The following is a 24,443-nucleotide window of genomic DNA, read 5'->3' as shown; positions in this document are numbered from 1 at the left end:
ACAGACTCTTTGCTTCCGATTGGCTCTATATGTACCCGCCTGCCTGTCCGTTCCTTCGATTGGCTGGTTACTCAAACTATGCGCCTCTATATCGCTCCCTTCCGGGTGCGACTGTTTGACAGGAGCAGGAAACATCTCCATCTCCAATTGGCTCCTCAACTGCCACGCCAGAGACACGCCACTCCTGATAGGCGGAGGCCGGCCGTCTCTGAATCTCCGATTGGCTTAGGTTCACCATCACACCGCCCCCTCAGGAATCAAGCGGAAGCACGGGGTGCCAGACTGTCCGCACCACCCTGTAATTAGTACTGGCTCGCATCGCTTGGGCCACCCCCTCATAGGTACTGTTTTCTGCCTTCGACCCCTGTCTCCTCGCCAACCCCGCCAACTGTCGTTGCGATGTGCGGGGTGGTGGCCGGTTCAAGTGGCAATGACAGCACTGCGCATGCGCGGGATGTGGAGGGGGGGGTTCTTTCCCCGTCTCGGGTTCTCGCTCCGCCTCCCACACGCCATTGCACCACGTGACCGTTGGTCGGGCGTGAAGAGAGCGGGTGGTGCTTCGGCGCCACGGTGTCCTGCCAACGTGGGCGCACCGCAGTGAGGGGAAGAAGTTGCCTTCTGGTGTGGCATAAACCTGGCTGCCATGGTGCTATCAGAATGTGGGCGTGCCCCCATGACGCCACAGTGTGGTCAGCCTGCGGCATGCATCATTATGACATCACCCAGGGGGCCCAAAGTGGCGCCAGGCCTTTGTCCTGCTTGGGGTGATCTCGCCCCACAGCATCACGCCTCCGAGGCATTGGCTCCTGATGCCATTTGCCATGCTTTGTCACAGGGACAGGGTGGGGGGGCACTGTGCTGTCCCTCTGCGTGGCACTGGCAGACACAAGCCCAGCCAGTCTGTCACAGGTACAACTGGAGGCACAAGTGTCAAACCGTGCCTATGATCTCTCCTGAGTAGTGACAATGCTGGGCTTGAAATGTGTAGCCTTCACGATGATGTCTTTGTTTCAGACATGGTCCTGCATGGTAACCCACTGCTGTATGTGATGTGAATAGGTTAAAAATAAGGGAAAGTATAACTCCATCCTGCAAACAAATCGAGTAGCCCTCACATTCTGGTTTGGAAAGCAGTATTGTGCATGATTCCCCCTTCTTGTTACCTACAACGCAGTGAGAGCTACACACATACACACACACATGCTCCTGGTGCAATCAGACCACCTAACATCACCTTTTGTGACATAGAATGATTGCCTGCGGCACTCAGGAAGGATTCCATAGCATTGTACAACTACAAGGGAGTTTCACATCCCCTGAAGCATTGCTTAAATAACTGTTGGAAGTGGGATGCTTGACTTGATGGACAAATAGTCTGAGCTGGTACGGGAAGTCATAAATTCCAGTTTTAGTCTATTTTTGAGTCAGTCTATCTTAATTTTTTTCCCTCCTAGGTTTCTGGAACTTGAAATGAGCATGGCATTGTATTTTCATACACGGTGCCATGGGAATGGCTAATCTATGCACAAGGGAAGCTAGAAAGCCCTACCCCTCCCTTATAGCATTCCACTACTAAAAATAGAGGTGTTTTTCCCTTTAACTATGCCATTTGCCCTTCCTTGACCTCACTCCCATACACTCTGAGCAGTGCTGATATATTCAATTAAATATAAGTGGAGTGCTGAAAGCACTCAGGTCAACACTTCTTTGATATTACTGGCTTTGGTCTTGGGAGTAATAAGAGAGTGACACCCACTGTGCTGTTGCAAGGCTAATTTTTTTTTTTTTATTTCATAGCCCCAGTCATATACCGTAGATCAGGGTTATAAAAGGTTTTACTCCTGTGTGATGGTACATAACTATTTACAAACTCCATTGGCTACTGTTTTTTTACCCATTTCTGATTTTCTTTTGAAAATCAAAATGCAAATAAAACATATCAACTGAAACTCATCCCAAGTAATAAGATATACCTTATACATACAAACTGAGGTCCTGTCTATGTAACCCACACACCTCCTGGGTGTGGTGCTGTGTCTCATCTAGTGGCCCTGAGACCACTTAGAAAAAGAGATTAAGGAGTCTGCCATCTGGCTTTTAGTTCATACAGTAGAGCAGGAGTGGCCAACCTGAGCCGGAGAAGAGCCAGAATTTACCAATGTACATTGCCAAAGAGCCAAAGTAATACGTCAGCAGACCCCCATCAGCTTTCCCTTCCCCGACACCCTGCTCCCAGCGCCTCCCGCCCACCGGCAGCTGATCAGCGCTTCCCCCTCCCTCCCCGCACCTCCCGTACTGTTTCGTGGCATGCTGGAGGCTCAGGGTGGGGAAGAGAGGGGCGGAGGAGGAGCGAGGGCACGGCAGGCTCAGGGGAGGGGAGGAGCGGAGTGGTGGCAGGGCCTGTGGCAGAGCCAGGGATTGAGCACCCCCCAGCACATTGGAAAGTTGGCACCTGGAGCTCCAGCCCTGGAGTCGGTGCCTGTACAAGGAGCTGCATATTAACTTCTGAAGCCCCCGCCGCGGAGCTTCATGTGGCTCCAGAGCCACAGGTTGGCCACCCCTGCAGTAGAGGCTCATGTATTTAGCTCCAGAAGTCCCCAGTTTGATCCTGTCCGCCAACAACTGGGGTTTCTCAGTGTTACATCTACATCAAGGAAATTCACATCAGTATAGTTAAACCACTACAAATCCCTAATTTAGGCATGCTGCACGAGCACAAGCTGGGGCTGACACCAGTAAATTGCCGTGATTCCAGTCCAGTGTGAAGGAATAGAAAATGGGAGCTTTTTGAGAGGTAAATGCAGACTGGAAGAGACACAAAGAGAGGGAAGATAGAAAGAAAAGAGGGTGAGCAAGAGAGAGAAACAGTGGGCAGAATTAGCAGTAATCTGAAACTTGGTCAGATTTCCTTACTGAATGATCCTGAATATGACAACAAGGATGAATAGACCAATTTCTCTTCTTGAGGTACCCGGTAGCATATGAAGGTAACAGTTATCCTGTGTTTAGGGATTTCCTTTCCTTCAGAAGTGGGTCAGCATTCAGCCCTTCGAACCTCATTCTCTGTGGTACCATTACGCCAAGACAATTGCAGCCATAAAAGAGAGAATTAATGCAACTATGAGGGCTGGAATTAGATTATTGTGTTTAGTAATAGTTTCAGTTTCAGAGATACGGTTGGGGCCAACACACATGCTAGCACAATAGCCATTGGTGCTGGCACAGTTGGATCTTTGACTACTTAAGCACTTAGATACTATCGTGATGGACACTGTAGAATCCCCCTGTCAAGGTTCCTCCCCGACTCTGAACTCTAGGGTACAGATGTGGGGACCTGCATGAAAACCTCCTAAGCTTACTTTTACCAGCTTAGGTTAAAACTTCCCCAAGGTACAAATTAATTTTATCCTTTGTCCTTGAAATATCCACTGCCACCACCAAACTCTAACTGGGTTTACTGGGAAACGTAGTTTGGACACGTCTTACCCCCCAAAATCCTCCCAACCCTTGCACCCCACTTCCTGGGAAAGGTTTGGTAAAAATCCTCACCAATTTGCATAGGTGACCACAGACCCAAACCCTTGGATCTGAGAACAATGAAAAAGCATTCAGTTTTCTTACAAGAAGACTTTTAATAGAAATAGAAGTAAATAGAAGTAAAGGAATCACCTCTGTAAAATCAGGATGGTAGATACCTTACAGGGTAATTAGATTCAAAACATAGAGAATCCCTCTAGGCAAAACCTTAAGTTACAAAAAAGACACAGACAGAAATAGTCATTCTATTCAGCACAGTTCTTTTCTCAGCCATTTAAAGAAATCATAATCTAACACATACCTAGCTAGATTACTTACTAAAAGTTCTAAGACTCCATTCCTGTTCTATCCCCAGCAAAAGCAGCATACCGATAGGCACAGACCCTTTGTTTCTCTCCCTCCTCCCAGCTTTTGAAAGTATCTTGTCTCCTCATTGGTCATTTTGGTCAGGTGCCAGCGAGGTTACCTTTAGCTTCCTAACCCTTTACAGGTGAGAGGATTTTTCCTCTGGCCTGGAGGGATTTTAAAGGGGTTTACCCTTCCCTTTATATTTATGACACCCCCAAGATTGATAAAGGAATTTTTCCTCCTTTTCTGCTTCCTCCTAGGAGAGCAAATATGTCAGATGGAAAGCTGTTGGAATATTCTATTGTACCTTCAGAGAGGGGGAGATCTTACACTAAATGTAACTTACTTAGGTCCAGTAATATGAGATAAGTGATCCAGTGAAATCAAAAGAATAAATTGTGGAAGGCAGATCTGTGAATTAATTTTTTTTTAATCTCCATTTAAAACAAGGGGGATCACACGTGTCTTCTTTTCCTAATGAAGATCTCCCCAGGAACAGATCGGTCAGCCTGCCTGCTTTCGGTATAGGTGAGATACTTGATCATTAACTCTTCTATAACGTTTGGATAATTATGTTTTCTCTCTCACTTTTGATGCATCTAACTTACTTCTTGTGTAAGTATAGTTCATGTGGCAACAGTAACAACTTTCATAGTTAAGAAAAAATGTTGTTGCAATGAATTTTATTTTAAACAAAATGAGGAAGTTTCAGTTTGCATTGTTGCATGTTATACACAGTTTTAATCTGCCCATCTGATGAAGTGACCTGTAGCTCACGAAAGCTTATGCTCAACTACGTTGGTTAGTCTCTAAGGTGCCACAAGTACTCCTTTTCTTTTTACGTATATGAAATGCACCTACAGTAGAACCTCAGAGTTATGAATACCTCAGGAATTGAGGTTGTTTGTAACTCTGAAATGTTCGTAACTCTGAACAAAACATTATGGTTGTTCTTTCGAAAGTTTACAACTGAACAGTGACTTAATCCAGCTTTAAAACTTTACTATGCAGAAGAAAACCCCCCCTCTTAATTTAAATGAAACAAGCATAGAAACAGTTTCTTTACCTTGTCAAATCTTTTTTTTTTCAAAAAACTTTCCCTTTATTTTTAGTAGTTTACGTTTAACACAGTACTGTACTGTATTTGCTTTATTTATTTATTTACATATTTTGTCTCTGCTGCTGCTGATTGTATACTTCCAGTTCCAAATAAGGTGTGTGGTTGACCAATCAATTCATAACTCTGGTGCATGTAACTCTGAGGTTCTACTGTGTCTTTCAATCAATCAATTTAGCACACTTCACAACAGAAGGGACTAAGGAAAATTTTGGGCAAGAATACTGGGAGAAACATGTGTTGTTATGTAGGGGCCTTTAATAACCCAATAGAGAAGAAAATCTGTTTTTAAATGCTCATCCAATTAAGACTGCAATGTAGTTTTGATAGTACCAGACAGAGAGTAAAAGAAACACACAGAGAGATGTAGAAGGATGTCAATTACCCTTGCAGTTATTAGAAAAAGAATTTTTTTCTTTTTATCAACCATTTCCTTCCAAAGTCAAACGTTCTGTAACATACAGAGTCCCAGGAATTATCTATGACTCTCTCTCTGTCTTTGCACTGATTCCATTTGTGCTCCAGCATCATTGGTGATGGCAATCATACCCTGGGAGTAGGATTTGATTACTCATCATCTAAACTAGAGAAAGCAAAAGCAGTGAAGACCTGAGAGCAAGTGAGAAGTGTGAGATATTGTAACCAATCCCTTTCTTCAGCCTTATGCCACTTACATTAAAACAAATTTGGTACTGAAAATAGTTTACCCCAAAGGAGTTGCATATTTCGCATCTTCAACCTAAGGTAAGGTCCTTGCCCCAGGTCAGCCTTTGAATGGTAAGGTGAAAGAGAGATCCACCAGCCAAAATTAAAACTGTATGTTGTATGCTGATATACATTTTTTACGAAGCTTGTAGGAAAAAGCTATTCATGCAAGCTTTATATGCATTTTAATGGCAAACAAATGGCAATATAGTGTTTACTCAAAAGTAATATTGAAGGATTTAATGTATTAATATTTGGAAGAAGAGTTTGATCTTTGAACTGTGCAATTATATTTATCATGATGTATTCTCAATGTGATTAATGGGTTTTAGCTGCAAATTTCCTATTGATAATTGAAGAGACAAATAAATCATTGTTCAAAGGTTTGGAAATGTCCCCCTGTATATTTAGATTTGTCCATGTTTAATCATGATCAGCCTTTGAAATCTTTTATTTTCTATGCCTTGGTGTCCCTCAGATACCTGGTTGCTAGGATCCCAGAAATACCTAAGACACAGATAACTAGCATTTAAGAACAAGTTAAATTGTAGGACTGTTTTTGAACAACAGATGTGCTAAAAGTGAAAATATTAATTGGATCCATTCTTCTGATTTATAGTTGTCCTGTTAATCATGTTGCTGCCTCCTCTGAGCATCCTGTTGGGATTGGCTGCCTGCTGTTCATCCTTAGATAATGGTTTACTAAGGACTCCACCAATGGGCTGGCTGCCTTGGGAACGTTTTAGATGCAATACCAATTGCAAAATTGATCCTGGAAACTGCATCAGGTGAGATAATTGATCAAGAATGGCTGTGAAAGAGTTCTAAATATCACAGTTAGGAAACTTCTCAAACTTTGTGCTAGAGTTAAGAGAATGTTGAACAAACTGTTCAGGTTTTGTCTGTCTTATCCCATATAAAAAAGACAAAGAAGACCAAAAGCACAGTGTTGGTACAAATATAATGTTACTACAACATTTGTGAGAGTGGTGCCTCCTTAGTAACACTTCTAATAATATTAAGTACATAGAATGTTGGTGGCTAGATGCCATGGTGACAGGGGTAATATAAGTGCCTACATAGATTTAGGTAAGATTTTAGGATAAGAATAAATCCAGGTTCGGTCAGTTACACTAGATTAGAAGAAGATTTTGAATAAAAAATTCTCAATTCACTTATTTTAATCAGCTTATTTACAAAAGAAATGTAATACTTTACAACTCAAAGGAGAAGAATGGTTGAATAGCTGTTGTAAGGTGGCCTCAAGTACAGTAATTCTAGTCCTGCACCATTTACTGAAGGTTCTTATATTTTTTCTTCCCCTTTTTTCATCTGAGTCTTTTGTTCAAATAATTCTTGTCAGATTTAGTTTTTCCTCCTTCCCCATTCTCTTATGAAGAGATGTTTATATTATTGTCCCAATTTTTATCCTTTAATCTTAAAATCTCATTTGTTGAAGCTTTCATGGACTTCCTAGATCATTGTGTTTCCCAGTCAGAAAAGTACTGAGACAAAACCAGAGTGTTTCACTGCTACCATTTTGAGAGGTGGCCAAAATTTCCTTCCTAAAGAAGGAAGCTGGAAATTCTCTGTTTCTACAACAGTAAGGAAATAATGTTCATGTACACAACTAGAATCAGAACAGAATTAGCTAGGAAACATTGAGAGAACTCCCTCTACTGTTATATCTCAGAAATGTTATTGTTAAGAGCCTGCTTCAGACTAATGGAGGGAGAGAGTATTCGTCATTGTTTTGTATTAATAAATACAAGCAAAGCAAGCTGAACTTTAGACTTGACACTAAAAAGGCTAAGTATGTAAAATGCTTAAGTGTATTAACATTGTTAAGATCGTATTACTTTCCTATAATTCACAGAACAGGAAATGTTTTATGATCAACTTAGTAATGTTTGCACAGCAGTAGCCAAGGAGACAAATATTTTGGCTGCTTCTATAACCCTGACAAAGAACCTAGCTGAAGATGGAAATTTTTTGGCCAAGTCCCCTTTTTTCAACCTGTTAAGTATATAAAACAATGGTTGAAATTTAAAATGGGAAGGTTTCTAAATCAAATGATTATAAGGCAGGCTACTATGAGATTACTATACCATATAATATAAATTAAATATAACTTCTGATTTCCAAAATGTTGGGGTGCAGGAGGGAGTATGGGGTGCTGGCTCTGGGAGGGGGGTCAGGGCTGGGACAGGGGGTTGGAGTTCAGGAGGGGGTATGTGGTGCTGGCTCTGAGAGGGAGGTCAGGACTGGGACAGGGGGTCGGTGCAGGAGCGGGTTTGGGGTGCTGGCTTTGGGAGCGGGCTCATGTCTGGGCAAAGGTTGGGGTGCAGGAGGGGGTACAGGGTGCAGGAGGGGGGAAGGGGTGCTGGCTCCGGGAAGGGGCACAGGGTTGGGGCTTGGGGTGCTGGCTCTAGGAGGGGGCTGGGAGTTGGGATGGAACCTCCTGCCGAGCAACACTTACCTTTGGCGGCTCCCAGGTGGCAGTCGCAGCGAGGCTAAGGCAAGCTCCCTGCCTGCCCTAGCCCCACGCCACTCCCGGAAGGGGCCAATGCTTCCCTGCGGCCCCTGGGGCTGGGGGCATGTGGCTCCGCGCACTGCCCCTCGCTGCAGGCACTGCCCCCGCAGCTCCCATTGGCCGTTCCTGGACAACGGGAGCTGTGGGGACAGTGCTTGAAGGCAGGAGCAGCACGCGGAGACCCCTGCCCCTCCATGCGGCCGCAGGGCTGTGCTGGTTGCTTCCGGGGGCGGCGTGGGGCCAGGGCAGGCAGGGAACCTGTCTTAGCGGCAGCCCCGCCACACCACCAGAGATCGGGATCTACTGGGAGAGTCTCTAGGATCGACCAGTCGATCGCAATCGATAGGTTGGTGATCACTGTTCTAGACTAAGGAGGGACAGGTTACTACATACCTGGAAGGGGTCCCTAAGTTCAGGAGCTGGAAGAAGTAGTACAGGTGAACCAGAATTGAGCCATTTTCTCTGTGACTCAGTTCTGAATCAGTGGCCAGCCAGCAAGGTGTGAAGCGGTATTGTTTGGTTGGAATTGCCATTTTTCTGAGGAGATGTAAAAGTGAGGTCCTGACCCTTTGAGGTCCCTGCAAACACATACAAAAAAGTAAAATGTAACATTTCAACAACTTTGTTAATGCAATCTTCTGTTTTTTACCAGTGAGAACTTGATCAAAAGTATGGCAGACAAGATGGCAGAAGATGGATGGAAGGAGCTGGGTTACGAATATGTGAACCTTGATGACTGCTGGTCTGCAAAGGAAAGGGATTCCCAGGGCAGACTTCAGCCAGACCCAGATAGGTTTCCAAGTGGTATTAAAGCTCTTGTTGATTATGTAAGTTAAGTAAAATACATGTACTTAAACACTAGTTTCTCAATGTTGTATCTCAGATGTAGATGCTAAAAATGCCATTTTCTTTTGAATGTAGTTATTTAAAGAAATTGTTATTAAAAAAGGATACATATAACATACTGTAGAATTCACTTAAATGACAACTAATAAATGTTAAGCTACTTAGCTGGAAAAATTACAGGGAACAGCTTAATTGTAATACATGTAAATGATACTACGCATATCTCTAAGGGAAATACATATTGGATTTTCATTGCACCTGCACATATGGATGATGATCAGTAGACACTTAGGGTTAATCAACTGTTATTCCTTAGGAATATATTAACATGCTCTGGGTTAGAATTGAAAGGAAAGTAGATATATTTACAAATGAGCAAAGATGCATTATTCTGTACAGTGGGTCAATTACACAATGTGGTTGTGTACAGTGGAACCCAGCAAGGCCCCAATCCTGCAGGGTTTCACATGTGCTTACCAGTTTACACATTTGGATAGTTACACTGAAGTAAATAATAAGCATGTGTGTGTTTGAAGGATGGAGCCCTTAGTGTGTATTTGGAATGAAAGCCATATTTTGCAGAGAGGCAGGGAACTAATGGTTAGCACAGAGAACTGGGAGCCACAATTCCTGGTTTCTGTTCCTACTTGTACCACTTACTGTGTGGCCTAGGGTGAGTCACTTAACCGTTCTGTTTTGTTTCTACCAAATGTGTATAACAATGCTTATCTACATCCTAATCCTTGTGAACTGTTTTGAGATCCTTGCATGAAAGGCAACATATGAAAGGCCAGGTAATTCACCTTTTAACTATATTTTTCACCATGAATCCAAAGCAGCCATTACTACACAACAATCAGCTTTTTAGGACTCTGGTATGCAAAGGCTCTCAGAACATCATTACCAAAATAGGCAGAGATCTCACAAGAGAGCATCCAAGAGAAATCTAAATTCAGAAAAATAATGGAGATGTTTAACAAACAGAAGAGAGATTTCGCATCAATGGGTACTAGAAGACAAATACACTGAAATCATAAACTAATCAGAATTACTTTCATTTGCTTTATCAGGTACATTCCAAAGGGCTGAAATTTGGAATTTATAGTGACATGGGTAACTACACCTGCAGTGGTTACCCTGGGACCACACTGGACACCATTGATACAGATGCCAAAACATTTGCAGAATGGGAAGTTGACATGCTGAAGCTTGATGGCTGCTATTCCAACTCATCTGTTAAAGCAATAGGTTTGTTTCTTAGGATTAATCTTTGAACAAGGGAAAGGCTGGCTCAGGAGTTTTGTTTTGTTTTATTTTTAAGTGAAGCTGCTTAAACTTGGATATCCCATTTTTAAAAAAGCCTGTGAAATCTTCAAGTTCTGTGAAGTAGTAAGTTTGCTTTTCATCGCTGTTTTTCATCTCCAAATAATTTCTGTTTATATGTTTATTAGTTTTGGGTGAATCTGAATTTATACTCGTTAAGCTCAATATTGAGTTGTGATGTCTCATGATCTTGTTTTATCTGAATGAAGTTTCCTCCCATCCCCTTCATAATGCAGCTTTTAGCTCATTTTAAGTAGCTACTCAAGAAACAGGATTCAAAATAAGGCCCTTGTTTTGCATTCCTTGAGCACTCAAACGTCCAACTGAAGTCTACGGGATTGTGCCCCTCTCTTTCTGGGTCTGCTTCCCACTGCCACCCCATCTCTCCTCTCAGTCCCCTTCTCGTTTTCAATATAGCATTTTAATAGGAATATTGGTCATGTCAGCCCATCATATCTAATATCTTATCTCAAATTGCAGCCAATGAATGATGCTTCAGGTGAAAGATTTTAAAAACTCCACATAAGAGATCCTGAGCATCCTCAAAAGATGTGCAGTGCATCTTCCTATGTTTAAGTTCAGATCTGTAGCCTTAGCATAGTGTTCTAATGCTTGTGGCTCAGTAAGTTTTAAAAGTCATAAATTTGTTCAACCAAATTCATCTTATTAAACAAAGCAAAGATACGAGTCCTCAATGAGAATGGTCGCCTGCTTGCCAAGTTGTAAAAGTCAACCCTTTGTGCTGAAGCCCTGTTCAAAAAGTGTTATCAAAGGCTTTTGGTTTTTTTAAGACAACAAAAAATATGTTTTTTCCACTCACTGATAACACAGAATGGATGAAGGGATTTCGCTACAGCTCCAAAAATATAAATAAAAAAGTTTGGGGGCAAATGTGAAGCATTGAATATTTTTGTCTATTAAGATACTGTTGTATTAATCTTGATGGAATAAATATGTCCAGAGTGTCAAGTGTGTTAACAGGACTCTGTCACTGTCCAACATTAACAGTTAACATAGTTTGAGGTTTTGGAATACAGAGACCTCAACCTGCCTAGTACCATGACAAACACACCAATAAAATCTTTTTAACCTTTTATTAAAGGTTAAGAAAAAGAAGGAACACAGTTATGTAAACTATTAAATAACCCTTTTATTTTAACAATATCCCTTATTCCCTTTAGCTGTAGAGTTATTAAAAGAAAAAAAAAAACAGTTTGAAAGTCTTTTAGTTAAAACTATCCTTTTAGGGAAACAAGAGAAAGTTAGTTGAGATGGGCTGGAGCTGTTGTTGTTGTTAAAGTCAGATCCCATTTTCTAAAAAACAGAATAAAACAAACACACACAAAAGGGGTGAGAAAAGAACAGGAAAGGCAGAAAATGCAGCTTCTGGCCCTGGTGTTGACTCTCACTTGCTACCTCACTCCTAGAGAAACACAGGCATGACAAATGTCTAGTTAGCCACTTTGTGACCTGGCAAGCTTGTACCAGCATCAGCCTGTTTATTGCATTGCTTTTCACCTGCCTCTTTGGTCACAGGCTTATAGCAGTGTTGCACAATATATGGTCTTAGCCAGATAAGCCACACTTTTATTAAACAGATGGCAAAAGAAGGAGGATAGGAAAAAGAAGATACAAGGGATATGGACGGAGTGACAAAGCCTCACATCCCAGGAGATATTTAGGATTTAGTTAGTGTAGGTGGTGATGTCCTTTGGGTCCCTCTCTCTCTGGCCCTGACTCATCAGGATCTCCGTCAGGATTAGGACAACGAAGAACTAGTGGTGTAACAGTGAATCCCAGGGTCCCAGGAGAAAGCCTTGATGGTAAAGCTTGCTTCTTCCAGTCCTCATCTCCCAGTCAGCAGTGGTTGTTAGTCTGCAGGCAGGTTTTCCCCCAAAGTCTTTTCTTTTAAAAAGGTAGTGAAAGGTGAAATAGGCCATCCCCTTATTATTTTGTCCAGCAATCAGGCATAGTTTCTGACACCAGTTTTGGTCCATTGATTTCCAGTTCCGCACCTCTCTTGTTTGCAAGGCTTGTTCTTAACACAGTCCTTGGATTATATCAGTGTAAGTGTTTTTGTTTTGACTAACGCAGTTTGTCTGCCTTTTGCATCTTTTCCTATCACCATTTATTGTTACAGTAGAACCTCAGAGTTACGAACTCCTTAGGAATGGAGGTTGTTCCTAACTTTGAAATGTCCGTAACTCTAAACAAAATGTTATGGTTGTTCTTTCAAAAGTTTACAACTGAACATTGACTTAATACAGTTTTGAGATGTTACTATGCAGAAGAAAAATGCTGCTTTCCCTTTATTTGATTAGTAGTTTACTTTTAACACCGTACTATCCTGTATTTGCTTTTGTTGTTGTTGTCTCTGCTGCTGCCTGATTGTGTACTACCAGTTCCAAATGAGGTGTGTGGTTGACTGGTCAGTTCATAACTCTGGTGTTCCTAACTCTGAGGTTCTACCGTATATATTGTTGTTGTGACATTATGAACTTTCGCTTCTTACAATTGAGCTCACAGTTAGAGTAAGTTTGGAGGCCAAATTATTACAACAGTACATTTTGTATAAAGTTTTATAAGCAAAAGAAAATAGACGTTACAAAGCCAACTGTTTTGAAACCTACGTTCTGTATGTATACACTGAGTGCTAATGGAGACTGTTTTTAAAATTGTGACTGATTTGTTTTAAACAGGTGAGTCTGAGATAGGGTAAAGAGGACTCTGCTCCCAGACTGCTATAGTAGGTGCTTAGCAATTAAAGATACTGCGGGGGCAAGATCCTGTACTTGCAGCACCTCTTTTCCTAAAAAGAGTTTTCAGGAACATAATCTCTTCAAGATGTTCAGTTTTCTGCTAGTCTAAAAAAGGAGAGTCCTTGGTTCTTTCCCAAACCCAGACTTCCTTAATGGCAACACAGTACAATGCTACTATACCATTCAGCTCTTTTCTTAAACACTGGTTCAGAACTATGAGATTATTCCAATCCCACATCTATTTTGGAAAAAATCTGCCTGTTGCTGAATAACTTGAAAACAGGAATATACAAAACATGGTTTTTCTTACATCTGCAGAAACAGTCAATTTTGGGCAGGCGTGCTCATAAATTGTAACTGTAAGATCTTTGTAAAGGAAACCTTTAATTAGCCATGTTCCATATATAATTCACATCCATATGTAATTCACCAAAGAAGAGACTCCGCTCTTATCTTTGTAAAACAATAGCAAGTGGAAAAAACTAGAACACTATTACTGTTGTTATGTAATATGTTAATATTGCCTTGCATTACAACCCAGTGCTCAATTTTGTTTAGGCTACCCAAAGATGAGCATTGCTCTGAATAAAACAGGAAGACCCATCGCTTACTCATGTAGCTGGCCAGCCTATGAAGGAGGGCTTCCCCCAAAGGTATCTCCACTATCTGATTTTATATAATTACTCCTTAGCTGACAGTATTTAGCTAACTGGGAGCTCTTGACAAATGGCTGGAACTTATTTGAATGAACTGCACACCAGCCAGGCAAGTCCTATTCTATTCCATTCATTTCTGCGTACTGGCACCACCGTGTTAGATGAACAACCTCACTGCACTAATGAAATACCAAAGTCTTCCGCTTTTCAGATGCTTATAGAAGAAAGCTGTACATCGTAGATACCAATCTCTCCTGTTCAGATTATGGGTATGACATCTGAAAATAAAAGAGTATGGCAAAGGCGTCTGCTCGTCTCTGTTTTCAAATGGCAACTAAACCACTGTCTTAAAATCAGTTGTTCTTCCTCTGGAAAAAAACTGTTGGAGAATGACACAGATATATGTTCTGTGCTAGGGAACATTTTATTCCTTTAGAAATTTAGAAAACCCTATTTGCTTTTCTGGAGACCAATTCAGCTTATTTGTTTTTTAAAATGTTTTTATATCAATACCTTTCTGAATTTGGTGATGGAAAATACCACTTAAATATAGTATAAACTATAACAAAACGGTATTTATATACACTGTCCTTCCCACCTACTTTTGTTTGTCTGAGAGCTCATAACATGATATTTAACCGCCTGGTATTTCCAGTTCTGAAGCCTAGCGATCCAGTTAATTTTGCACCAGATGCTTGTGTCACAATGGGGAGAGTCGGCTTCTGCTATTGCAGACCCACCACTCAGCAATTAGTGTTGGTAGGAAAGCAGCAGAAGAATAAGAGGGGGGATGAGGAAGGGAGGGAAGAGGGAGAACAGGAGGTAACCGAGAATGGGAGCTGTTGAAGTTGCTCAGAGATTTATAATGGCAGTAGCAGTCCTGGCACAGGAAACAGGTCAAAGGTGCAGAATAAATGTAGTTTATGCAGTGGCTGTAGAAATAAAATAATTTATTTCATTGATGTGATGATCACATATGTATTATACATATAAATATATTACTTATGTTTTTATTTAGGTAAATTATACTGTACTTGGTGAAATTTGTAACCTCTGGAGAAATTTTGGTGACATCCAGGATTCCTGGGAGAGTGTTGTAAATATTATTGAGTGGTATGGAAATAACCAGGATAAACTGCAACCTGCAGCTGGCCCAGGAAGATGGAATGATCCAGATATGGTGATGTTATCTTTTTAATATTTTGTTCTCTGTTGAAATTTAAATAGATCCTGATAAAACGATAATTTAGTAAGACTTTCTAAAAGACAGTCGTGAACAGCCAATGGACAAGACTGATACTATGCACTTGTGTATAGAAAACATGTCCAGCAGTTAGAGCAGGGGACAGAGTCAGAAATCTTGGGTTCTACTCCTGCCTCCGTCACTGACTCACTGCAGCATTCTTTTTATCGCAATTTAACCATCTTCAAAATGGTATAATACCATTAGAGGTATTTATAGCATGAGATGAGTATAGAGATATAGTGGCAACTCAGTAGTTAAGATTGCACTGTCTTTGCATTTAAATCTGATATAGACAGTGTTCACATTTAACTATCTCAGGGGAAAAAATTTCAGCTAGAAATTACACCTGGATCTCAAGCCAAAATGGTATTTAACCTTAACTCAGAATGTCCTATTAAACATTTTATAACTAATGTTCTGATATTTTTCGTTTAAATCAGTAGGTACATATTTACTACCTTAACTTTTTTTCTAGGAATTAATGTTTATAAAATGCCTTGCGATCATCTAGTGAAAAATGTTCTACATGAATGCCAAATATTAATGTGGTAAAAAAGCTTTTCTTACTAAAATTATAATGCCTCATCACTGGGGCCCTTGGGTTACCTATATTAAAAATAAATATCTAACATAATAGCCATCCCCTTGTTAGCCACCCCAGCCACCGGGTGGAAAATCCCTTTTTAGTTTTTTCTTGAGATCAAACAGCTATTTGTTCAGGAAGATGAACCTTGCAGGATGCTCTCAGTACCAGCAAAGTTGGAACAAGTTACAGCTGGGGAGCTTCCATGGTGACTGTCTTGCCTCCTGTTCTTAAGAGTTCAAATCAAGGAAATGTCAACAAGAGCTCTTCAGTTTCTCATCCAACTGGATAGTACAAGCACCATTCTTTCAGGTTGCAACTCTCAAAATTAGATAGCGCTTCAGAAATTTTAAAATCCAGTAATTTAAATTTCACCTGTCAGCAGAATGAAAACCAGTGTAGTGAATGGAGCACTGGTGTAATTTACTCACACTAACCCACTCCACAGCACATTCAGCACTGGTAAAGCACCAAGTGGCCTTCAAGGAAATTCCTGAGTAAAGCACATTGCAGTCTGACCAAAGTGTGGAACACCGTACCCAGCGATGCATAATAAAGAAAGACTGCAACTTTTTTGTTAAATCTTGGCCCATGGTAAGGCCTCTTTGTGCCACTGGAATGTAGCATAGAAACCTTAAAAGTTTCTTTAAATGGATAGCAGAGGATTGTCTTGGCATGGAAGAATCTTCAGATGATTTAGGGCTGGCTAAACTGGCTCTTTATCATCCTTCCCAGCCTAGGGAGTAGGGCTGGAGCATGCTGCACTTCAGCAGTCCCAAGAGACTGCTATAAGCTGGAGCAGGTCTCACGCTAGTCTAATTTGCACTGAAGGACAGTTCAGCCCCTAGCCAGCTCCAGGATGAAGGTACTTTTGCTGCCTCCTCTCAGTGGTGCTGAACTCTGCTTTGTTGCTGCTGGGGATTTAGCCCCAAATACGTAGTGGAGACCTCCACATTGTGCAGCAAAGGCCCCAAATTCATAGCACTTACTGTTTGACCATGAAAACATACAGCTGGATTGTTATACCACCAAAGTGATTTATACTTTGCAGTTTACTTACTGCAATACTTTACCTGTCTCTATTCCATCATAACAATAAAAAAAAAGCCCACAGCATTTGGTGATGGTTTACCAGAGGTTTCCTGCAGTTCAGTGCTTAGCATTCAGGAGCTGCCAAGCCTCCTGGTTTATTGGGCTCCCACTTCAAGTTGTCCCTATAAGTAGCTGTGTTGCTTGAGGGCATAGTTTTTGTCTTCCTTTATTAAATCCAACTAGAATGTTAAGCCCAAGGACTGGCTGCCAGACAGCTGTTCTGGTGGGCCTGGGGTTGGCCATGGCTGCTGCTACGGCTGCCGTGGGGCTGGCCGCTGGTCAGCTGTTCCAGCAGCCACTGCTCCGGAAGCCTTGAGGCTGACAGGTGCTCCAGCCCTGCCCCAGAAGAAGTCAGGGAGGTCCCAGAAAGTAACAGAATTCTTGACCTCTGTGACAGAATCCTACCCTTAATTATAATCAGCATGCCAATGGCACGAAAGTACAAAATGCTTCATGATCTCCTCAAGTTGTGACACAAACATGTTTAAGAGGAAGGGTGGCAAAATGGAGCCATGTGTGACCCTGGCTGGGAACACGCTTGAGGTAGCCAAGAAGGCTAACAGCATTTTGGGCTGTATAAGTAGGGGCATTGCCAGCAGATCGAGGGACGTGATCATTCCCCTCTATTTGGCATTGGTGAGGCCTCATCTGGAGTACTGTGTCCAGTTTTGGGCCCCACACTACAAGAAGGATGTGAAAAAATTGGAAAGAGTCCAGCAGAGGGCAACAAAAATTATTAGGGGGCTAGAGCACATGACTTATGAGGAGAGGCTGGGGGAACTGGGATTTAGTCTGCAGAAGAGAAGAATGAGGGGGGATTTGATAGCTGCTTTCAACTACCTGAAAGGGCGTTCCAAAGAGGATGGATCTAGTCTGTTCTCAGTGGTACCAGATGACAGAACAAGGAATAATGGTCTCAAGTTGCAGTGGGGGAGGTTTAGGTTGGATATTAGGAGAACCTTTTTCACTAGGAGGGTGGTAAAGCACTGGAAGGGGTTACCTAGGGAGGTGGTGGAATCTCCTTCCTTAGAGGTTTTTAAGGTCAGGCTTGACAAAGCCCCGACTGGGATAATTTAGTTGGGGATTAGTCCTGCTTTGAGCAGGGGGTTGGACTAGATGGCCTCCTGAGGTCCCTTCCAACCCTGATATTCTATGATTCTAGATGCATAATTAATTACCAAAAACTGCTCTCCAAAATAGCCTAGTGGAAAAATATTGGTAAACATTTAAACAAATATATTACAGTCAAAGGGAGGCAATTAAGGTAGCCTTTCAAAATCTGAATCGCTCACTCACCCTGGGCGTGTAAAGGGAGACAAGTACATTTTATAGCTGGGCTGTTAAATTTAAGATAATTTTGCAAGTCTGCACAGAGGTATTATGGAAACAGGATTTTGTCATGAAGGAGAAGATATGGTTCATTCTGAAATTGAATTAATGCTGTAAACATTTTGGGACAAATGTTGTATAAAAGACAATACAAGTAACAGTCCAGTTCTGTAAGCTTTCAACTATTAACTTCAGTAAGATTTCTGCACATATAGAGTTTGCAGGATCATGTGCTAAATTGTAATGTAGTTGGCTTTTGGTGTACATTTTCATTCTTTTAAGAGTGTCACATTTGCAGTAACCCCTAAGAGCCCATGTCATGTGCCAGGACACTGGGATCTTGGTTTGTGATTAGGGCTCCTAGACGCTACTAGAATACAGACAGTTTCATTTAACAGTATCTGATTTATTTCAGCTGATTATTGGTAACTTTGGCCTGAGTTATGAGCAGTCAAAAGTACAGATGGCATTGTGGGCAATCCTGGCAGCCCCTCTCTTTATGTCCAGTGATTTAAGGACAATTTCTGAGGATGCCAAGTACATCTTGCAAAACAAGCTGTTGATTTATATAAACCAAGATTCTCTGGGGATTCAGGGACAGCGCATTATACAGGTACCCAATTTGCTCTATGTTTTTGTTTGTTTGTTGTTTTTAAAGGATGGTTCTGCTATGCCTCATCACCAAGCTCTGCCAGAAACTCACACTTAGCAATATGAACTTTAGCTTATTTTTTCCCAAGAAAGGAAGCTTCAGAATTTTTCCTTTTTAAAACAGCCTTTCTAGTCCTTTGGTAATAAACTTATGTAGTAGTGATTTGTTTTTAATCACTTATTTAATGTTGCTGGAAAGGTTGAGGAAAGTTAATCTACACACTCTTATTACTAATTACTTTTCCTGCCACACTTTCTTCCCCCTCCCTTTCTGCATACATAGGTTACACATTCATTGGATACATATGAATGGAATTTACACCCATTTTCTGACCATAAGTAACTTACACTGCTAATTACGTCACTAGTGAATTTGGCCAAGACACTTCCACAGGAGTTGCACCATCTTACATCCAATCTGGATTTAGTTAGGCTTTTTTTTATTCTATCAGTTTCTGTGCTGATGTATACAGCCCTTTAGGCTTCATATAATGTTTTCCTTTCTGGGAGGCTGAGAACATCACTCCATCCAGTATCAATTTGGATTCAAGAACAGTGTAATTCAGGTGGCAATTTATTGAGTTTTTCTGCCTCTGCTTCCAAGTAACTTTTGTCCTTATTTGTTTGACTTTCCTCTAGGATCTGCGGGTTGATCACAATATATGCTTAGGTTTCAGAGTAACAGCCGTGTTAGTCTGTATTCGCAAAAAGAAAAGGAGTACTTGTGGCACCTTAGAGACTAACCAATTTATTTGAGCATAAGCTTTCGTGAGCTACAGCTCACTTCATCGGATGCATACTGTGGAAAGTGTAGAAGATCTTTTTATATACACACAAAACATGAAAAAATACCTCCCCGCACCCCACTCTCCTGCTGGTAATAGCTTATCTAAAGTGATCACTCTCCTTACAATGTGTATGATAATCAAGTTGGGCCATTTCCAGCACAAATCCAGGTTTGATAATCAAGGTGGGCCATTTCCAGCACAAATCCAGGGTTTAACAAGAACGTCTGGGGGAGGCGGGGGGGGGGAGGTAGGAAAAAACAAGGGGAAATAGGTTACCTTGCATAATGCCTTAGCCACTCCCAGTCTCTATTCAAGCCTAAGTTAATTGTATCAAATTTGCAAATGAATTCCAATTCAACAGTTTCTCGCTGGAGTCTGGATTTGAAGTTTTTTTGTTGTAATATCACAACTTTCATGTCTGTAATCGCGTGACCAGAGAGATTGAAGTGTTCTCCGACTGGTTTATGAATGTTATAATTCTTGACATCTGATTTGTGTCCATTTATTCTTTTACGTAGAGACTGTCCAGTTTGACCAATGTACATGGCAGAGGGGCATTGCTGGCACATGATGGCATATATCACATTGGTAGATGTGCAGGTGAACGAGCCTCTGATAGTGTGGCTGATGTTATTAGGCCCTGTGATGGTGTCCCCTGAATAGATATGTGGGCACAGTTGGCAACGGACTTTGTTGCAAGGATAGGTTCCTGGGTTAGTGGTTCTGTTGTGTGGTATGTGGTTGCTGGTGAGTATTTGCTTCAGGTTGGGGGGCTGTCTGTAGGCAAGGACTGGCCTGTCTCCCAAGACTTGTGAGAGTGTTGGGTCATCCTTCAGGATAGGTTGTAGATCCTTAATAATGCGTTGTAGGGTTTTAGTTGGGAGTTGAAGGTGACGGCTAGTGGCGTTCTGTTATTTTCTTTGTTTTCTGGATTTGTGCTGGAAATGGCCCAACTTGATTACCATACACATAGTAAGGAGAGTGGTCACTTTAGATAAGCTATTACCAGCAGGAGAGTGGGGTGGGAAGAGGTATTTTTTCATGCTTTGTGTGTATATAAAAAGATCTTCTACACTTTCCACAGTATGTATCCGATGAAGTGAGCTGTAGCTCACGAAAGCTTATGCTCAAATAAATTGGTTAGTCTCTAAGGTGCCACAAGTACTCCTTTTCTTTTTGCGAATATATGCTTAGAGTGCTCTGAGGCTCTAGAGAGAGTCCCAAGACTCTCAAAAGATGGATGGGGGAAAGTTGGTCAGTTCATTTTACCATCATATCTAGTATGAGCATCTGAACTCTGCTCCACACATAAAATGGGAAAACTAGTATTTTATAGCATAACCATCAGCAACTGCTGCTATGGTACATATTCTTCACCTCTGCCTATGTTGGTCTCTACCTACACATCCTGCCATAATGGCAAAACTACAATTGTTTCAGGATTACCACATTACTGAGATGTCTCAATCGCTTAATAGTTACACAAAGCAAAATATGTGTACGTTCTAGCCCTGTCAATTTTAAGAGTTGATTTTGTTAAACACACAAATGTTCTCTCTTCAGGGTGAAAAAGTAGCTGGAAACTTACTATAATCTTACTAGATGCAGTGTCACATGGTGTTCCTAATTAAGTAAACAATCTCACTGACATCAATAGAGTTGACACAGTGGTGTTACATGGATGCTGTAGAATGGAATTACACAATCTTTAGCTGCTGAAAAATGCCACCCATCCGCATCAACGGGTGGGAGAAATTGATGGGGCTGGCAGTGAAAGGGGGACATTCCCAGTAGCAATGGAGGGAGACACTTCCCAAGGGACAATAGGTAGCTCCTCCCACTGGGAGTTTCTGGCACCCATTGACCAGTTGGGAGAGAGGGATGTTGACTGGCCAGCATTCCTCATCTCCCACAATTTAGCCCAGTGCAGGGACCATATGGAGCCTCTTTCAGCTCCATTCCAGCAGCCCACCCTACCCACCCAAAATGAGATTGGGAACCCAGCCTGACAGATGCCGTAGGTCTAGCCAATTACCTGTTCAGGGGGTCAGGAAGGAATTTTTTTCCCCCACAGGTCAATTGGCAGAGGACCAGAGAGTTTTTTGCCTTCCTCGGAGCATCTTCAAGCCATAATGGGTTAAGTAGGAATGCATTTAGTTCCTAACTGTGGTATTGGTTATTCATCACAACTTGCAGCTGGTTTCCAGTGCAGTTAAGAGAATAAAATGAATGGTTCTGAGAGATGAGAGACCTGAGATTTTGGTGATGGGCCTTGGGCTCATATAAGGTGAGACGATGTGGCCTTTGTAGCCAATGTCAAACCTAGTGGCTTTTCCAGGCTGATGTCTCCACCCTGTTGCACTCTCTATTCCCAAATATTGCATATGATAGCCTAACGCTATGAGGTTTGAAGAGAAACTTCCCAAGAGCAGACAAATTCCTAACTATTTAAGCCAAATTCTTCTCTTGGTAATGTTAGTGTAATTGTACTAGAGTTACACATCTGTCTTGCTGACTGTGCAAGAACTATGCTGAGCTTTTCCTAACTGCAAGCTACACGCTCTGATATCTGTGCCCTGATTGAGCTGGAGGAATAATAAAATGCATCTGCTAAATTTAAAAGTAACTGTGCCATTCTGCTGGAGCTTTTCATGTAGAGCACCTTTGCTTTCAGGAGATAGAGATTTGGAGCTGCTTATTTGCATAGGTAAAAGGAGGCTCTTGGGTCTTGTCATTTTTTCTACCTATTAGGGAACCTGCATCGTTCTAAACAAAAGTATCAGCAGCAAACCTTCTAGGCAACACTCCAGCTGCTCATCAGATGGAAGATGTAGGGCTTTAACAGCAGAATACAACAGAATATAGGGCAGAATTTGGTTCTGACGGTCTGGAATGGCAAATTAATTTAGAAGCCTAGAATCACGTCAAGAAAAATGTCTTATGTGATAGTTTGAATGAGACACTGGATAAATAGGACCCATGTGTAAAAAGAGATTGGCAGTAAGCAGAACTTTTGATCGTTTTACTCACTATGGAAAATTATTTAGAATTGCTGGAAAGGTGGGTAATCATATAATTGACAACAGTGGATGAAGTGAAAGTATAAACATTCTTACAACTTAAATACAGAATCGTATCTATGCTGTAGCTGCACAGGCACAAAGCAGAACCATACAGCTGGCACATTGTTACAATTTTTTCTTGACACTTAACAGCATTGGAATAGATACAGGCTCTAGGGCAATGGAAATTTCCCCCTCCCCCCCAGGTAAAAAACTTACTTGTAGCACTCAAACTGAAGTAATCTATTTCCCCTATTTTTAGCAATTTTCTAGTTCTACAAAGGCAATAAAACTTTTTAAATGTAGAAAAAGCAGGATCATTATGTAAGATAGTTGCAAAAAATGTGCACAAAACCAGCACTGATGCTGTTTCAAAATATAGTAGATGCACAAAATCAGCAACACTAGAAATGAATACTGGAGCATGCACGCATCCAGCACCAACACCTACTGATTGGGAGAACATTTGGGTCAACCTGGACAACATATAAAGATCTGTGTGTGCCATTCAGTTCTTTCACAAAGCTATCTGGCCCTGGCTTCAAGTTTTAAAGGCTAGTCTGTCAGAATCAGAGATCATTTACTCATTTTACTACATTGCACCTTCACTTATTCTGGGAGAAAGTTATAGATTATTCCCTCCCAAAAGATGCTCTTTATTAATAAGCGTAAGTGTCCATCACAGAACAAAATTCACAAGATTATAAAAAAGATATATTGATAACATCTTGCTTACATTTTTAAAACACCTGGAAAAGTCAGCATTTTGATCCCTGCTTATCTTCCATTGTTACGTAAAAATGTGAGCAGATTTATGCTCCCCAACACAGCAAGATGTAATATTTTCTTAAGACAGTCTCATTTGGCTGTAGGAGGTCTACTTATTGTAAGATGTTCAGGGCAGGCACTTGTCTACAGTACCTAAGGGTATGTCTACACAGCAATAAAATACCAGCCACTGGCCCTTGTCAGCTGACTTGGGCTTGCAGGGTTCAGGCTGAGGGGCTATAAAATTGCAGTGTAGACATTGAGCTCTGAGACCCCATGAGGGAGGAGGGATCCAGAGCCTGGGGTCTATCCCAAGCCCAGACATCTACCCTGCAATTTTATAGCCCTGAGAGCCTGAGTCAACTGACATGGGCCAGCCACAGGTGTTCTACTGCAGCGTAGACATACCCTTAGATACTTTTAGTTGCAGTATAAGTAACATCTGGAATCCAGTGAACCCCTAAAGCAGCACCTCTCACTTCTGTTCTCTGAGGGAATTAATAGCTAAGAGAGAGAGCCCATATTTTGTTCATCTGCATCAGGTCTGTACCCCCATCACATCTGTTTCACAGGGCTTTCACTCAGCTTAAGTGCAAACTAATAGTAGTGCTACTTTTAAGTTAATTATATAGTGGTGACCGTTTCTGTGAATAGTATTGTAAACACAAAGGGATGTGTGTGAGTTCCATGGATCCAGTTTCAGAAATGATGATGTAAGGGCAATGAAAATGAATCCCCACAATATTCTTCTATTTGACAGAGCCGTCATTTTGAAGTATGGAAGAGAATCCTGTTCAACGGACAGTTTGCTGTAGCAGTGATGAACAATGGCACGGACGGCATGCCAAGACCTTTCACAACCAATTTTGCACAACTGGGTATCCTGGATTGCAAGGAGGGATACAAGATATATAATGTTTTGGAGCGAATGTTCTTAGGAGATTTTGCACTCGATACAACTATTAACATAGAAGTTACTCCAACGGGTGTAGTCTTGCTGTTTCTCAGGCCTTTGTGTTCTGTCACCTACTTTACAAAACCAGTCTTGAGAACCCAAGCACTTGAACTGCAATAAAGAGTGTTAACTAGGGTAATTACAA

General features: G+C 41.5%; 1 protein-coding gene across 1 annotated transcript; it reads left to right on the top strand.

The window, feature by feature from the left end:
• The first annotated feature begins 29 nt into the window (after positions 1-29).
• LOC125644183 (alpha-N-acetylgalactosaminidase) lies at positions 30-24,443 on the top strand. Its single transcript, XM_048867756.2, is given in 10 exon segments — positions 30-110; positions 112-298; positions 4,336-4,413; positions 6,327-6,495; positions 8,893-9,067; positions 10,157-10,334; positions 13,727-13,821; positions 14,843-15,004; positions 18,490-18,687; positions 24,104-24,443. Coding segments are annotated over 10 exon segments (1,638 nt in total). The 3' UTR covers positions 24,419-24,443.

This window comes from Caretta caretta, chromosome 10, assembly GCF_965140235.1.
Source record: "Caretta caretta isolate rCarCar2 chromosome 10, rCarCar1.hap1, whole genome shotgun sequence".
Taxonomy (NCBI): Eukaryota; Metazoa; Chordata; order Testudines; family Cheloniidae; genus Caretta; species Caretta caretta.
The sequence above is the reverse complement of the archived record's forward strand: the minus strand, read 5'-3'. Positions and strand labels throughout refer to the sequence as shown.